Source organism: Scomber scombrus, chromosome 1, assembly GCF_963691925.1.
Source record: "Scomber scombrus chromosome 1, fScoSco1.1, whole genome shotgun sequence".
Taxonomy (NCBI): domain Eukaryota; kingdom Metazoa; phylum Chordata; class Actinopteri; order Scombriformes; family Scombridae; genus Scomber; species Scomber scombrus.
This window is the reverse complement of record NC_084970.1, coordinates 15,880,094-15,898,371: the sequence shown is the minus strand read 5'-3', so window position 1 is coordinate 15,898,371 and position 18,278 is coordinate 15,880,094. Positions and strand designations below refer to the sequence as shown.

At 40.3% G+C, this 18,278-nt stretch overlaps 1 protein-coding gene across 1 annotated transcript; it reads right to left on the bottom strand.

Annotated features, from left to right (window-relative positions):
- Nucleotides 1–93: 93 nt before the first annotated feature.
- rufy2 (RUN and FYVE domain containing 2) lies at nucleotides 94–17,426 on the bottom strand. Its single transcript, XM_062421672.1, has 19 exons — nucleotides 16,759–17,426; nucleotides 15,299–15,472; nucleotides 14,995–15,112; nucleotides 13,495–13,596; nucleotides 13,131–13,254; nucleotides 12,177–12,241; nucleotides 12,007–12,072; nucleotides 11,105–11,174; nucleotides 10,713–10,814; nucleotides 10,360–10,476; nucleotides 10,166–10,258; nucleotides 9,273–9,347; nucleotides 9,071–9,168; nucleotides 4,511–4,630; nucleotides 4,081–4,210; nucleotides 3,887–3,981; nucleotides 3,315–3,363; nucleotides 3,053–3,133; nucleotides 94–2,860 (listed from the first exon to the last, which is right to left on the bottom strand). Exons 1-19 carry the CDS (start codon nucleotides 17,066–17,068, stop codon nucleotides 2,717–2,719), a joined length of 2,133 nt encoding a protein of 710 aa, XP_062277656.1. The 5' UTR covers nucleotides 17,069–17,426; the 3' UTR covers nucleotides 94–2,716.
- Nucleotides 17,427–18,278: the final 852 nt, after the last annotated feature.

Genomic DNA, 18,278 nt, shown 5'->3' with positions numbered 1-18,278 from the left:
ATCTGGATAGACAAGAAAAGAAATGGCTCTTCTGTGAGTTGTTAAATCAGAGGGGGAAAAATCATCTGTGGTAAACATGAAGCATTCTGGTTGTAACTTGATTTAATCAGAAAATGCTACACAGTGAAGGCAACATATTGTTGGCAAGAGTTAATATTGTCATGATTTAGTAAGCTAAAGAGCCACAGTGATTAACAACATTATGTACATAAAACATACAGTAGTATCAACACTGTACAAGTCCCATTGAAAGCTGGGATATATATAAGAGTGACACTGTACAAAAACATTTCAGGCCTGGGTGCAATTCAGAAACATTCAACCTATTTTACTCGATAAGATATGATCCACTTTTATGAAGCTTTTAAATATCTGGGGGGGAAAAACACTCCCTGAAGTGAACTCAGGCCTGTTTTATCTCTTCATGGGAATGAATATTTCCAGTTCTTTAAAAAAATCACAAGTTGTAAAACACTGTATACAAGTACAAAACCAGAATGTGCAGAGGAACCCGTCACTGAAGACCTTGTAGACTTCAGTCGTCAGCATTAGTTTGATTACACAAAAAACATGTCTCGTAAAGAAAAGAAAAAAAACATAATTGGGTCAAAGTTTTAAACTTCCCCTCTCAAGAATGGAGCAGCAGTAAAATGTGGTTTTTCTATGACGTCTCCATCTTCAGATTACAACTAAATTCAAGCAAAACGGGAAAGTTCAATAAATTCATTGGACTTTTGAGAGTAAATAATGTGCATAAAAGACAAAAAATATAAATACTATCAAATTAATCTGCATTACAGGCAATCATGGATTTGCAAATTCTCAAACATACTCTGGCTGTTTTGAGAAGAAACATTCAAGTCTCTTTTCAGCAGCCGCTAACTATTAAGTGAAGTGGTTGTGTTGTAAGCTAGCTTCAACAACACGAGAGCCAGTTTGACACTGATTTAAATCAGCCACCAGAGATGTTACGACACCAGTTGCTCTTCTTGGTCCTTGAAGCAGCATCTACTGTATTAGTGTCTCACAGAAACAGTGAAATGTGCCTTAGATCGAGGCTGCTTGCTTGGCTAGTATAGGCTAGTGTTGCTACTTTGAAATATTTTGGGCTGTTATTTCAGATTCTCTCTACAGATATCCTCTCTGTAGGAATCCTGTTGAAATATAGGGCTCATTTTGGCAACATGAGAAGCACAAGTAGTTTTTATAGCATTTACATTAAATTAAATTTAAAAATGGGAAAACATAGATTTTCAGTTCCTTTAAAGCCACAGCCTCATGGGGAACAAGTCTAGTCATAGTGTCAGCAGAGAAAAAACTGAAACAGTAAACGTTACTGAAATTAGATTGTGGGAAAGTCCATGTTTCAGTGCTGATTTCACACTGAATAGTCTGGAATGAGCAGAGCTGACTGATGCCTTTCTCTGAACAAATCTTTGACGGCAGAGCCAAATTATTAAATAATAATATTCTATTGTTCCTGTGAAACAGCAGCATTTAAAAGAGGAAAGAAAAGGTGAAAAACTTCTGGTCTCCTCACTCAACTTCACTGAAATACATCTAGTTTAGTTTCTCATATTAGGCGGTTTGATTTAAGCTGTGCCTGTGTAAAAGCTGCCTTTCCTTGTGTTTCACTCTGCCTCAGAAAAGGGTGCTCTGGAGTTAGACTCAACAACATTAAGGCCACCGGACATCCAACAGTAAGACTCTTACTGCATGTATAAATGATCTAATCTCACCTGTTTGGCTATACAGCTACTGTGTACAGTTTGAGGCTCCATAAAAACATTGTAATGATGTAACTAAATAAGACTGGAAGTTTGGTTGAGGAAAGTATGCATTTAGCTGCTCACAGTCAGTACACGTTCACCAACAGTTCATAGTTAAGTTGCTCCTCCTCCGAAACTTTAATGATGCATTTACTAAAACCTGACCTGCTGATCAGCATTAGTGACCTGCAGCAGCACACGCCTGCAGTTCCCCTTGATATGGTCACACCTGTTGTGCCTTTTAGAGTTTAGAGTGGTTTCAATGTGAGTGCAGTCAGATGGAGCGATGAAAGGATAGATGGTTTAAGAGTTTACAACTTCCTGAAAACTTGATCAACAGTCCAGCTATTGGATTCCACTTTACTGTCTTAAAAGTTCACTGAACTTTGATTATGATATATTAAGTTTTGGAAAATATATTTTATAATTTTTGTCCTGTGGGTGCAGGACAACACATGAAAAAGAGGGATCTAAAGCAGAAGGGAGTTCATGCTGTCCTGCATGACTCCCTCCATCGAGGTCACTGATGCCTAAATTTACTGAAAATAAATAATTTCCTCTAACTGCTGCACATTTAAACAGAAGCATGTCATCATTTAAGATGCTAAAGCAGAATAAAAACTCTACTTCAATTTCCAACTTGTCCATCAACAAGTTAAATATTTTGGCCCCTGCTAAAGTGCTACACTGGTTGCCATCTTGTCTGTGTCTGATGAGATGTTTGAATTTTTTAATTTGTAGAACTTTAGCAGAAAATGTAGTGATGTCAAACAAAGGTCAGATTGATGCAGACCTTTTTCCTAACTTTAGAGAAGATAAATCAAAAGCACTGAATGTTCATGCATGTGGTCCATTTTTAGCAGCAAACACTGTCAAAATAAGTTTTGGGGGGGGGGGTATTTTGGAGTCTGATGTCAGATTGTTTGAAGCAGCAGTGTGGGACTCCTTCAAGTAGGGTTGGAGGAGCATCGCTGCAGTAGCAGGGCGTGGCAGGTGTCACAGACTCTGACTGGCTTTGGAGAAGCGGGCAGAGGAAGCTCATTGTCTGAGCAGCTGTTACAGAAAATCTCCCCACAGTTCCTACAGTGGTGCTGGAGACAGAGACACAGATAGAAACAGATAAGATAGAATGTAAAATCGATGTAGAAAGGATATGGGCTTATACCTCAGAAACAAATACAGAGCCCTCAGATTATTTCCAGAGCTAGTTTTAACCATGTCCAGGATTTTTTATAAAACAGATTTGTAAAACTCTGTATTTTTGTGTTAATTTGATCACTGACCTTTCGTCTTGAGATGGAAAACTCCTTTTCACACAACTTGCAGTGGCTGGCTTCCTTGTCCTTCAACCAAACCTGACCCCCCTGCAACAACATGAAACAGTTCATCTCAGTTCCACCCAAACTCTACATCACACACATTATAAGCTATCACTATATACTATGTACAGTATCTAGATCTTATCCAATACCTCATTTAACATCTTAGTGATGAAGATCTAGATTCAACACATCCTGCTATTTTTATCTGATTATGATGATTTACCTGAAGAGCTTTGTTGGCTTCTTTGATGTCCTCAATCTTCATTTTGGATCTGATTGTGAACAGAATAAGTGAGCAAGGTAAATAAAATAAATGAAATCAACCACCATAGGTCATCAACCTCTTTTCATCTTAACTTCTTACTAAATCATTAAAAAAACAGCAACGGTTTATTTTTGGTTTCATTTTACAGGATCTCAAAAGCTTGTTTGTCTTTCTCATGAACTGTAATTTGTTTATTTGCAGGAATGTTAATTACGTGTGAATTGTTGGACAGGAGAGCAGGTATTTACGAGTCTAATGTCAGATTGTTTGAAGCAGCAAACATACAAAAACATAGATACAAAAAACCTACACTGTCATGGTCCTCTCTGATATTAACACTTGAGAATTTAAGTTAAAATCACGTTTTTAAATGCCTGTAAAAATTTGCATTTGTGTGACTCCAAAAGTTGGACAGGAAACTTATAATCCTACATTAGACATTTGATTTCAGAGTCTGTCCTTTGAAACTGTGAACATAAGCTGGGTTGCCGCAGTACAAAAACAGCATTTATTAATTAAGGCACACATACTCGCTGAGTTTGGAGCCTAGCTCCTCGAGAGCTTGTTCTTGGTCTTCACAGATTGTCTTCAGCTGAATGTTTTCATCCTGGAGGCGATGGAACTCCTGGAAAAATAATAAACACAAAACAGATGACATGCATCAAATCAGATCATATTTTACATTGAGCAGAATGTGCTGTATGTATCCTTTCTGTCTTTTTACCTTTTTTAGCCCGTTAATCTGCATTGCCTCTGCGCTGAGCTGGGTCACCGTATCTCTCTCTCTGTGCAGATCATTCTGTAACGTCTGCCTCCAATCCCTCTCTATCTTCAGGTCCGTCTCCAGCTGCTGGCTACAGGAAAAACATCACCAACATGTGCATACAACATCAAAACAAAGTAACAATGAGACAGAGAGGGGGCTAGGGTGGGTGAGCACATGAGCATGTTTAGTGGGCGCTATGGCACATGTGCATGTTTTAAACTGTATTATAAATATGATCTATTGTTCCAAGGTTCATGAATTAAGACCATTAGAAGTTTTAGTAAAAGGGGGAAATACACTGACAAGCCAGAGCTTTAAATATGATGTTGTGTTTGCAGCATATTTAGGTTAGCATTCATGAATGTGTGTAAACATGTGTTGAGCTTACAGTTGTCTTTCTCTGTGTTCAATCTGCCGCTGCAGGCTGTCGGCCTTGTTGGCAAAGTCCAACTTGAAACGTCTGGTTCCTTCTTCGGCCGAGGTGCGGTGCCTCTCTGCCTCCTGTAATCTGCACCATTATAACCAGGGACAAACTCAGGACCATGGAGAGAAAAAACTGAGGGGGAATGGCAGGGAATAAAATAACAGAGAGGGGCGGCAGGGAGGATGATGGTTAAGGAGGGATGATGGAGGAGAGATGGCTGAGGGTAAACGAAGAGGGGTGATAATATTGTAATTTGCACTATTACAACACCAGAGAGTGAAACTTAAAAGAGTGCAACGAAGGATGAGGTTTGAGTTGTGGGGGGTCAAAACAGCGAACGTAAGGAGTACAGGGGGCTGTTGAGTCAAAATAAATATCTGTGCTGATACAATGAGGGACAACGTCTTAAAGTAAACTGAATGGACAAGAAACAAAGAGGATAGCTAACCAAATGCAGTGTGCAACTCACTAAGATGGAGTGAACTGGTGGGTAGCATTAACATGTTTTCTTTCTTCTTTTGTTTGGTATTTTACTGAGTTTGAAAAACATGCCAATCGCATACTTTTTCACCCAATACTCCACAGGGAGGTAACTTTACCACACAAAAAAAAAACACTTTGGAATGTGTGAATATTCATGACTGAGAAATCGTGAAATAAAATGTACCTGTGTTTGACTACGCAGAACGTGGCCACAGACTCAAACCACAGGCAGCTCTTTCAAAACATCTAACTTTATTTGATCACGGTGGTAAAAGACAGTAGTTGTGAGTTTTAAACAGCTGTACTGAGTGTTCATTCTTCTACAAATTGAAAGGAGTTACAGTACTATGAACATGGAGTTAAAATAGGTAGAATGATCACTTCCTGATCTATCACAAATTTCAATAAATATGCCAAGACGACGACACACAACAACAAATTCAACGTCCCTTGACAGAATCTCCAGATGTTTACAGTGGTGTAACTAGAATTAATTTAAACTGGGCTCAGCTGTCTGTTTGAGAGAAAAGCAAGTGAATCAAGCTAAAGCTGCAGGTCTCACTGAGCTGTTTATATCTGCAAAACCTTGTCGCAACCTTATAATTCTCAGCTTAGGTGAACCTTTCAGGAGGATGAAGAGCAAAGAGGAGACAGGATCATCACAGCCAGTCGGGGGCAGGTGAGGAGGTGCGACACATGCAGAGCAAACTGGCAACAAATTAAAGCAGTAGGCTGCACAAGACACGCAGGCAGCTGTATGTCGATTATAGTTTTCGTGTTACTGCTACTTCTTCAGACCTACACAGCGTAGGCTAACAATGAGGTGCGTCTCCCCTGTAACATTAAGATCATGACAGATAGCAAACATTCAGCTGACCCAACTTTGCTCATCGTGGCTCTGGTCCCCCGTAGTTGTGATATGAGCGGGGAAGCCCACTGTACACATTCTAACTCGTTGTGAAGGAAAACAATAGGAAGGACACTATAATTACACCTCAGAGCCCAAACCAGCCTGAATTTCATCTTAATCTCAGTGTTACTGCATATAAACTGACTACTGGAGACAGGAAGAATGTGTAGCGTGTCCATGTACGTGTGTGTGTACGCCGGAGCCAGTGAGAATAGATGGAGTAGAAGTAGTGTATGATTAATTCAGCATCTATTAAAGTATAACTGATGTAATATTCAGACCGTTCTCTGACCGCCTAAACACAGCTGCTGCTGATGATGCTCAAAGAGAAAAGGACATTCAGAGGAAACTTATCTTCATTCAACAGCTGTTAAAAGTTATCATGAAACCTGTTGCAGTGGTCTGTATGAATCGCAGCACTCTGCTGATGATAATGTTTCAGTTACTGAGGAAACAAACCATGCGTTCCAGTTTCTCCTGATTCTCTGGCCACTCTCAGCCCGTAAAACCTTCTGAATATTGTGTGCAAATAAAACAGGAATGTTCCATTAAGTTGAGTCCACTTATTCACTCTGTCGTAAACAGCAGTGTGTCTGCATGTGCGTGCATATGTGCATGTTTGTCCTCAGAAAGAGATGTCCTTGACTAGCTTGTACTGGTGCTCCGTGTCTGTGCTGGCACACTTTACAAATGACATAGCAAGCGTTCTGGTTTGACTTAACAGATCCTTATCACTGCACACAGGAGCAGGAATAAAATCAGGGGGGGAAAAAAGGAAGAAACAGGGACGTTTGAGGGGAGCAAAAATGGATGAATGAATGAATGATTGAATGGATGGTTTAAAAGAGATAAACAAAAGGGAGGAAGGAAGGAGGAAAGAAAGAAAGGAAGGGAGGAAGAAAGGATGTCAATACATCAGTATTCTAAGTGGCCCCAGTTACACTGAACACTTTGAGTGATTTTATTCATCACAAACACAGCAGTGAGTTTAATGAAAGGTATTAAAACAGAGAAATCTGATTTCAGGTTTCTAGGTTCACACTGTCATCAGATCTCTACAGTCTGGATATATTGCACTTCACAATGAGCGTATGAGTGATGTGAAGATGTCAGGGGAAAAGCAGGGAAAGGTAATGTGGTGGACAGATAGATGAATGTAACCATAGCGGCCATAAACTGGCATTTTCAGGTACACCTGCAGGAGTTTCACTACTTAAATCCCTGGGATGTAAAGTTAAACTCTGAAGGGATATTTATTTCTGATTAGCTATTAATTAATTGTATTTTAGTTGTTGGCTCTGATCAGAACATTCAACCCAGCTTAATTTGACTTTGGCTCAACCAAATCTAACAGATCACAAAACTCCCGCTGAATATAACACCTGTAACCGGGGTCTGTATCCTACCAGACTACATAAACATTTAGAGCAGCAAAAAAACATTCACAACCAATCACAAACAGGATAGAACAGATTTAAACCAATGGGCGAGGGGAGGGATGGACTGTGTGAACTTGGAACTGATGGGGTGAGGAGGGATCATAAGGCGTCAATGAACCAGCACACAGCTACTAGCTTCAATCATGACTGATGCAGGTATGGAGCACTTATACACTGAAGGTGTAACAGTGACCCAGAAAACGTATCATGCATGAAAACGTCTGCTGCAGATTTTATTAGACATGGTAAATTATGCTTTGCAGGGTTTCCCACAGGAAGTTAAGAAGAGGTGGTAAGCTACACAGAAGCATCTCATTTTGTGATCAATTTAATACGTGTTTGAGAGCCTGAACAACACACACACTCATTAATTATATGGTATTGGCTGTGTGATAAAGTGCCTCTGCTCTATTTTCCCTTAAAGTTTATTGTATTTATGTCTCTTCATTCATTGTTGGTGATGTTAAAGAAGGTGTTCTCTTTGCAGGTGATTTTAAGAACATTTTAGTTTAATCTATAAAATTTAATCTGTAAAGCAAAACTAGCCATAAATTATCACTGTCATGTATCTCAAAATGTTCCCTGCTTCGTAACCCTAACCTCAGCTCCTCCAGGGGTTGAAACAAATTTTAAAAAATGTTTTAAAGAGAGATTAATTTTGGGCTTTTGCCGTTATTTTTGATAGTGGGTGGCAGAGAGGTCGACAGGAAATAGGGAGAAAGAGAGGGGAGGGACCTGCAGCATAGGTCCCTTGCCGGAATCAAAAAACAAGGTACGCTGCCGTTATGTGGCATGCACGGTAACCACTCAGCTACAAAGGCGCCCCGAGACCATATTTCAACTCCTTCAGCTCATGAAACCCTTTAAATCCTTGCCAACAATTCACAGCTAAAAGGGTTTTTGTGTTTCTCAAAATGTTTGGCATTTTGGAGATAGATTTTCATTTCATCTCCAAAAACTTATTATTAGACACACTGTCCAAACACTTTAACTGTATCTATTTGCTGTGTATAGGCACCACATTTTCTTACAGCAGTTTATAACAAAGGTGGGCTGCCTCCGCTAACGTCTTGTGTTCAATAAACCTGTAGGAGGGAAGAGGAGCAGAGGAGCTGTTTCACATAACAAAGTCCACATATTTGATGATTGAGGCTATTGTTCAAACTGTCATCTTGATCACAAAAGATGAGGGAACTGTGGGATCTGTGGATGATTTGATGTCACACTACAAGTTACACTGATAAACACCACAATCAAATCACTTCATTACATCATGTATTTTTTACTGTTGAGATATTTGTGTTAGAGTAAAAACAAAGGCTTACCACCTCCTGGCCTACAGTATATCCTAGAGTAAAAATCTGAGGACCAAAGAGGACTGAAATCATTTTCTCCATGTTTCCCCCCAGCTCTCTGCAGAACATTTCATGAAGAATTGTGTACGTTTAGCTCATTTTTACAGCGTCTCCTGACTGTTTTGCATTTCACCATGAAACATTCTCCCAAAGAGTAATTCATTTCTCCTCAGTGGGACAATGTATTTTCAGGTAAACCTGAGAAAAACTGCGATTTGAGGGTTTTACAGCAGAGAACTTGGTGTAGACTGCTGGAGGAACTGAGGAGACATGAGGGAGAAAGTGATCTTCCTCTTTTGATTAATATGCGCCTCGCCTTTCAGACAGTGAATCTCACCTTTGCTCCAGCTGCTTCATGGTGGCAGTGATCTGATTGGTCTTCTCCTCCAGACGACTGATCACATCGTTCTTCTTCTTCATCTCATCATCAGATGACTGAGAAACATAAGTAATAAATGTAACTACAGTATTTCTACCTCATTCATTTTTATTGTGTAGATGACATAAATATGTGTGAAGCTGCATGTGTGTGTCTGTACCTGCATCTTCTGGTACATCTCCAGATTGATGACTTTCACGTCATCCAGCTGATGTCTGAGACCAATCAGCGTGTCCTGAGGATCAAAAGGAAAATCTTCAGTTGTTGTGATCCAGTATTGCTGGTTCTGCCCATGCTGTCATGTGGCTGTTTCTGTTGTATTACAGCGGTTTCACTGTAAATTTATCATGCTCCTTTTCCTTTATTTTTTCATTCGCCCTTTCATTCTTTAATTATTCATTCATCACAGGGCTTTATTTATTTATCTGTGTACTGACTTATCCACTCATTTATTCATTCAATGACTGTCAGAACAAGATTAAACTGAGGACTACATGCACACTGATTTGTGTGGGTTATTTAAAGCAAAGTACTATGAGAGTTGAACAAACTGTGTGTATCATCATACAAAACAAATATTCCCATGTTAAACCCACAATATTCAACCTGCTGACATTATTGTCCATTCTCACAGCTGAGGCTGCTGTTGATAATGATCCCTGCAGCCTCCTTACAAAGCTGTGATGACGATGACGCCATGGCAGTTACTGTATCTCACAGCTTGGGTACAAATATCAGTTGGTGGTGTTCATGTTGCAGAGTTCACAGGTTGATGGTGAAAAGCCTGACACTGACAGGAATACTAAAGCAACAGGCACAGAGAGTACATGCAGCTCCATGTGAGCCTTATTTTTAGCCTTAGTGCCCCTAAAGAGCTTGTTGTACTGTCTATATATTCTGAATGTTTTAAGATTTTATTAAAAACAGTAAGTCGCTGTGGATATGTTATGAGTATTTCCATTTGTGTGAAATCAGTTCTTAAAACATTTTGTAAATAAATCAAGTGGTCAAAAGGGAAGACAGAAAAAAAGATGCACAAAAGTGTGTGTTGACCTGTTTTTCATGAATATCTTTCTCAAGAAGTTTCATGGCCAGCTCCATTTCCTGCTTCATTGACACCTGGACCACCAACTCATTCTCCACATCCTAAAGTAAACCACATCCATACATTTGTTATACAATTACATACAAATAGATACCACGCACATTTATTTACATATTTTAGACCAAGAGTGTTACAGTCTGACCTGTCTGAGCTGACACTCCTCCTTCAGTTGTCTTCGAGCCTCGTTGTACATCTCATCCAAACCCTGGCGAGACTGTTTGTAGGTGTCTCTCTCCACTGACACATCACCTTGGGTTACCTGGAGTAAATATCAACAATAAAGAGAATATATGAGCCACAAAATGCATCAGTTTGATCACTTTGTGACTTGTGGTGCTGATAAGTTTTGGAATATCGTATTTTAAATCCACAGTTGTCGCGTCAGTTTTGGCTCAAATGTGGGCTTCAGCTCAAACTTTATTTAATAAACAATGTTTCTCTGTATTTTGAGAGAGGGATATCATTGTGTGATTGTATGTATGTGCAATAGTGTACCTCTAAATGTTGTTGTGCCTTCAGTAGAATAATACTGTTTTCACTCCTCAGCTGCTGGTTTTCTTCTTGCAGTTTGATGATGTTGTTCTTGGCTATGGCTAACTACACACACACACAAACATGTGGACATTCATAAAGAGGGAGAATATCTCAGGTGATTAATCAAGCCAGTATCAGCAGCTGAATGCAAATTATAATGTTATCATTTAATGAATAGTTCAACATTACAAATGCACTTCAGTCAGGCAGTAGAAATATAGCTTACAGCAGCAGTCCAGTCATAAAATCATGAGGACAGTGACACATTTTTGTAATGTTGGTTCTGTATTCCAGCACACTTCAATAGTTGAAATAAGAAAGGCATCTAATGTATTATACTAATATTGTCTCACCTCTTCAATTAGTTTAGAGTTGGACTTCTCCAGGGAGTCCACTCTGCCCTGAAGACCATGAACTGTGGAGCTGAACATGCAGAGAATTATTTATATATCAACATCTGTTAATTTGGCTGACTTTCTGAATTCATACGGGCAACATTTCATTCAAAATGTGTAACAATGAGATTGGACTTAAAAAATGTGTTACAATTCTCAGCTAAGGTGTTAAAACTTATAACTTTCCATTCCTAAATAAAAAATGTATTTTTCTAAGTGTTGTTATGTTCATGATGTTTCATGATTGAATTTGCAACCGTCTCACCAGACCTTAATTTGATGGCCACAGTGCTGTAACAGTAGTGCCACAGTTAGCTTAGCCTATGTTCAGAAAGGACAATGCTTATACAGTGACTGAAAATGTGACTTAATGTCATGTCACACAAGAGCAAGCTGTTTTTTTAGCTTTATCTCAAGTACAGACGTTTCAAAGGCAGCAGTTTAATCCAGGTTTATGAATGATGAAGGTGAGTGAGTTCATTAAAAAATAAACATTACCATATCAGCAATGTATTTGTGAGAAGAAGAACATTTTAAATGTGACAGACAATCTGTTTTTGAATGTGTCACAGAGGACGGAGTTGCACTTCTGAAACAACCAGAGTGGTTCAAACACAAAGTAACTGATTTAAAAAAAATTGGGCCTATTTTTAACATGCAACCAGCCATACACAGAGTCTGCCTCGGAGTGAAACCATCATAAACAGCATGTGAAAATGAAAGGCCAACTTAATCCACCACTGTTTTTTCTCTAAAAACACAGAATCTGAAACAAAGGGCTTCCTTTCTTAGAACCATTATAATCAGGAAGTCTGGGGAAAACCATACAGACCGGTCTGTTTCAAAAGCAAATGTCTTACTTGAGTTGTCTGTTCAGTTCCTCTACATAGTTCTTCTGATCCAAGATGGATGCTATCTGGCTATTCCTGTTGTCATGGAAACAGACATAAAAACAACTCTGCATCACATTTGGAGGGGGCTTAAAAGATACTACTGTGTAAAACAGTGGAGAGACAATGAAAGACTTTACCTCTCTTCACTCCTGTAATCATCAATGTCGTTCTTCAAGTACATGGAGAAGTCAATGACCCCAACCTAAAAGAATAAAAAATAAGAAACTGTGTGAAAACTAAGCTAATATAATTCACTGAGGGAGAACAGACTGGGAAACAAAGATTGTGCAACCATTAATTTGGGTCAACAGGTAAAAGCTATGGCAACCTAACAGGTATGTTTACAATCATCTGAGTGTTTGGTTACACTAATTAAAAGTCAGACAACAAAGCCGTCATTTAAATACAGAAAAGCGATAGAAAGCAATTAATATCTAATAAGCTAATATTTAATCCTAATGCTACTGTGTCTGCATTAGCACAAATAACTTATTTATGCTGACTGCACACATGTAGAAAAAACTAACAACATAGTAAAGAATTATTTGACTTGTAAGATGAGTTTTGGCATTAAAATTACAATCTGTGTGGCTCTATAACCTTAATGCAATCTGTCTGACCTAGTAATCAGAATATAAGTGGATCTGAACAAACACAATTCCAGATGACTTCACATTACAAATGCATGTCAGCCACATGCAGTCATGTGTGAATACAGAAATGTGTTTGCACTCAGGACAAAGTCTCCACCCGTGGAGTAGAAACATGACACCAGTGTCTGCTCTCCATCTACCTGATGCCAAGATAATGAACGAAACAGACAATTCTTATCTGCACTCGTGCTTCCCGAAACTAAAATCAATGAAGATCAGAACTGTTTCATGTCAATGGTGAAGTGGGCACAGGAAGTAGAGTTACGCTCTTTTTTTAATGACATAAGACCAATTTCCTCCCTTTTGTTGATTATGATGCAAGCAGACAATAAGATCTAATCACAGTGAGGACAGAGTGAAGAGCTGTAAAAACAACCACATGCTCAGGTCTTCGTGTTTGAGTCAAGTGGCAGAATACCATTTCAGTATGGTGGTTACCTGAGAGTCCAGGTCTTCCCCTTTGACACACAGGTTGGCATCAATGACGTTCAGGCCCACCAGCAGGCCCACGATCACTGCTCCCTCCTCCTCGAGCATCAGCGATGAATTCTCATAGAAATCACTGCAGAAGAAGACACAAAGGAATCTCTATCACTGCAAGGATTTACAACCATCAAGCAAACAGAAGTTACTTAGATGTTGAAGCTCTAGAGGGTTATTATTCTTTCAGAGTACCTGCTGTGTTTAATGAATATTTGGGCAATTATTGGGGTTTAAACATTTATATTCTCTAAAACAGGTCAAATTTATCTTAGCTATACAACTAATTTCTGTGTGAGAGTCCGATTGTATGTGTTTGTACCTGAGCAAGTCTTTTCTGGTGATGAGGAGTCGCAGATAGTCGGCCAGCCGCTTCTGCATGAGAGCCAGACGCAGCCAAGCCCTGGCCCTTCCTAACGGTGTCCTAGTTAAAAAAACAAAACACATACACACATATCAGTTGTATTTTTAGGAGGTGGCACAGACACATAATGGAATTAGTCTTTTGCCACCTATGTTGTTTGTCTGTTTATTTTACTGTCTGTAAAAACTGAACAACTGGATAAATGTTTTTAATTTTATACAAATATTCTGGGTTTCAGCAGTCTGATCAAACTATTGACTCTACATTTAATGCATGACAATACCATTTTCAAAAGATTTTCAGTCATAATCTGAATGTTAAACTGTGTATTAGCCGAATATTATATATACTCTTGAAAAAAGTTGGGATAGGTACTGTTTGCACTGCCCTGTATCTAACCCTTGGGTCCATACTTCGTGTTGCAAAAGTGCAGCTCTGCTACATATCTGTTGGTCTGACTCAGCACCACCAAAGGAAATCAACTCTGTATAAATATCTGTTCCTCATTTTGCTGCACCAGATGAGAACTGAATACTACTAACTTGCTTCGTTGCCTGGAGGGACTGCTCTTTTGTGACTGATAACGGAATGCTCGAGTTATATATGACACAGGAATAGAGGTTTAGCAAAAGTTTGATTACTACAGCTGCTCGAGGACATAACCTGAACATTAATCCTGTATAAGATGCACAACTAAAGCTGGAATTAGGTTTCTCTGAGGATACATATGTCTCTGCAAACCTATGCAAAGAAGGTTGTCATGGGTAACTGTAGGTCTCTAAGGCAAGCAGAGGAGTCAAAGCGTACACCCTCCAAATCTCAATAACACATGTTATGGACCTGCACTTTAGGCAAGTTAACTGGTAATTAATATAAACTTATTACATGTATGGAACAGCCACGTGACTGTCTCCAAGCAGCTCCTATGTAAGTTAGCCTACATGCAGCCAAAACACTTTTCAGACACACTTTTCTTAATGTATTGAAATTGTTTTTAGAAAGAAATAATGGAACTTTTATTCTGCTGATAATTTGACAGTTGTATTAAGAAACAGAAATACCAATAACACCATCAGTCAGACACCTGCAACAGAACTATTACTGCACCATCAGCGACTCAAGCTGCATATTACCCAAAAACTCAGAGTATAATGACTAATTTAAAGTTACATTTTAAGCTGTAATTTCTTGTCAAATAATAGTGTGGCATCTAACATGTATCTAACAGTTTCAACAAAGTAAAAAAATGTAATAAAGAAGAAGAGAAATGAGGGAAAAGGCAGAAGTGAGGCAGCGGGGAGAGGAAAGGTGAAGTGAAAGTAAATGACACTCAGGTACTTCCCTGCTCTGGCTCAGGTTACATTGTGTGTGAGGTTGTGCTGTGTCTCATGTTCCTCCAGTACGATGTTAGCTTAAGTCATATGTGAGCACGTGTGTGTAAATAAATGTATTCCTTACTTAAGTCCAGGCAGGTCTCGTACTGAGACCGAGATCTCTGCTGCTTCAGGACACAGCTTTTCCACTAGCTCCAGAGGACCCCACAGAGACTTATTAAAGCCCAGGAAGGACTTCTTCACTGGAGAGAGACGAGAGAAAAAGAGCCTTCTCAGTCAGACATGCACACGACAATAAAAATGTAGGAATGTCATCTTCTCTGAGAGAGGAGCAGGAATTCTCCAGCCTAGACATTCAATTTTAATCAGTAGGGAGGTTGCAGATAGATCCACAGCAGACAGCATTTAAAACCCTCTCAGCCGCTCACCTCTAAGGCCATGTTTGAGACAGTGCTCCATCACGACGAAGAACTGCTGCAGAGGTGGGTAGTCTGAGTCCAGCGTTCTTCCAAAGCTCAGAGCTGACTCGATCAGCCCTTTGATACTCAGCTTGGCCATGTTCAGCAGGTTGGCTCGCTCCATAGCCATCGGGTCTCGCAGGGCTGTGGGATGAGAGCCATACACAAGACACAATCTGTTCACCGGTGTAGCTGCTGCGGTAATGCAGACGTTATAATATGCCAGCGGAGCACATTGTACATCCATGAGATGAATGTGTGGAAAAGTTCAGCTCACAGAAACAAGGGGGTAAGACATACATTGACAGAGGCACACAGACACTAAAAGGTAATTAAACCATAAAAACATGCGGAGTCTCCTATCTGAGGGGGAAAAACTGAGTCAGTCAGGTGAATGTCTTGCTTTCAAATTAAATGAATTGTCAATTGGAATTTTTAAAACAAAATGCAGCTTCTTGGTGGATTTTATTGTTTTTATTGTTTTATCGTGTGTCCTGGCTACACAGCATCTGTAACTTTTTCATTATCAACATCTGACCTAAAAAGCAAACATTGTATTTAATATTTTCATTCTTCTTTAGGGGCCTGGGTTTATGAGCTCCCACAGAGGTGTGCTCTGCACGTGGACGTCCTTCAGGGTTAATGTGTAGCCAAACAACAAGGAGCACGAAAAAATGTCAGGTGAAAATGTACACAGGCGTTGTCTCGCATTGTTGAGGAGCTTTTTATCTCCAGCAGGTTGGCCCAGAGGCAGAGACGATGACAGATCAACAGGAAATGTCTTGGGGGTTGGGTGACTGTTAGAGGCTCTTGGGCAGTGGGCCCTGAGGATACTCAGGGGAAAAACAGTAACCATTTGACTAGTTTTATCATCATGTGACCATTGAAGCACTGTCATAACACCAACAATAAGGAGAGACACACGGTTTGTTCTAAATATTTGCATCAGTACAGCACGTGATGCTTGAGGCAGTAAAGTGTGGTGGTATAAAACACAGCAGCACAGCTACAGCAACACTAACAGATGATGATGCACCATCAAAGCATGAGAGCAGCACTGATCTATGCAAAATCAATTGGCCACACACAGACAGGGGGTGCTGAGATACTGTTGGACATGAGAGGGAGGGAGGGAGAGGGAGGGAGAGAGAGAGACAGAGAGAGAGAGAGAGAGAGAGAGAGAGAGAGAGAGAGAAGGAGGAGGAGAAAGAAGTGTGTCACACTTATGCACACCTGCTTACACTATTTACCCTGCTCCAATTAGCAACTAGCTGAATAATTGATTGTTTGTGAACACCTCAGGGGAAATCCTCTAGTGTATAGAGGCTGACAAGCACAGGGTTAGGTGGCATTTCCTCCCTAAAACAATCAGGTGCTGGCTGCCATCAGTCCTGTCATTATCAACCACCTACATATGGGATATACTCTACCTTGGACGGTCCACTCCCCAGGCAGAGACGTCCTGTGCTCCGACACTTTGGGCAGGACGTGAATGCTCCCAGAAATGGTCTCGGATGCTTTCCTGGCTAAAGCGAAGATAGGAGCCTGCCATCGCCCGTCTCCTCCTCCTCCTCCTCCTCCTCCACCACCACCACCACCTCCTCCTCTCGCTGTACTGTTTGCTTTCTCTCCAGCACCGGATTTCTCCTCTTGCAACCTCAATATCCCAAACACCTGAGCTTTCTCTTTGCTGCTGTCCGCTTCAGATAGAGCCAGGTCGTGCTCTGCGGGCGATGCCATGTTCACGTAACTCTGGAGTGATTATAGCTAGTGCGCGCTGGTCGGTGCCAAAACAGCCAGATTCACACGGGGTGCGAACAGTTAACAAGCTAGCTTGGGTGTGTAATTCACCCGGCGACCATCGTGACAATAGCATAAAATACCTGTAATACCACCGGCCCACACAACTGCAGGTCCCGCTGGTGTCAAAAACCGACCGTCGTACCGTCCTCGGACTGGAGAGCGTCGCTAGGCGGCGGCTACATGGTGACTGTTAGCACCACAGCTGCTCAGGAAATGTGTCTATACCGTACATCGTAGTGTTGTTGTAGAGATTTGTTTACAGGCAGCAGACGTAACCGATAGTTGGCTTCTGACGGGTCCCGCTGCACCCTGCGGAGGGGCGGTGTCAAAAGGCTGCTCACAAGACACACACAAAAGGCTGCACGACGTAATGATTTCAGCGGCTGCGGCGTCGCTGAGCTGCTGCCCCCTGCTGCTGGAAGTAAGAACTGCACCACTGCGTTTGTGTAGGGGGGAGCAGAGAGGCATGGATACAGAGCAGCCGGAGAGAGCTATTTTCAGATATGCATGAAGAGAAAAGCAAAGAAAAAAACAAACAAAAAACAGTCTAACGTATACTGTTAGTGTCCACTGAGGACATTCAGTGATATCTATGGTAATTTGTAGGGGGAGAGGGGCTTATAATGACATGAAGAGATGCTATGTTCAATAAGTATTACATTTGTTTTTAGGCTAAGTCTGACATGTTACACTTGATCTTACCTACTGGGCTACTCGCAGACCCCAGAGGTATGCTTTCTGTCATATCTCACAGGTGTTTTATTCTCTCATTTAAATTTTTCATGACTTCGTCAATCAATTTGTTCCAAATGACTTCATATAGGCTAATTATTTTCTGTTTTAATTTTCCGAAAATACTATTGGGGTCGTGGGGGACCACAGTCAAAAGCACACAATTCCACCAATGCAGTTTTAATAGATCAAACTATGTATTGAGTTCATGTTTGCTCGGTCCTAAAAATATCACACACTATCAGGGGTGGATAGGGACACTGTCAGTCACTTTTGAAGGCTTTGTGGAAAGATTGTATTTGGGATAAAAGTTGAAATTTGTATTAAATAAAAGTATATATTTTCATTTTACACATTATGCAAATTATTTGTAACTTTCCTGAAATAATAATCTGGGTTGGAGTTTTTTCAGATG

Excerpts from the sequence above, each read along its gene's own strand:
- rufy2 (XM_062421672.1), bottom strand. The coding sequence starts at position 17,068 with ATGGCATCGCCCGCAGAGCACGACCTGGCTCTATCTGAAGCGGACAGC. Across the intron at positions 10,815-11,104 it reads ACTCTAAACTAATTGAAGAG|TTAGCCATAGCCAAGAACAA; the intron begins GTGAGACAATAT and ends GTGTGTGTGTAG. Across the intron at positions 2,861-3,052 it reads TTTCCATCTCAAGACGAAAG|CACCACTGTAGGAACTGTGG; the intron begins GTCAGTGATCAA and ends CTCTGTCTCCAG.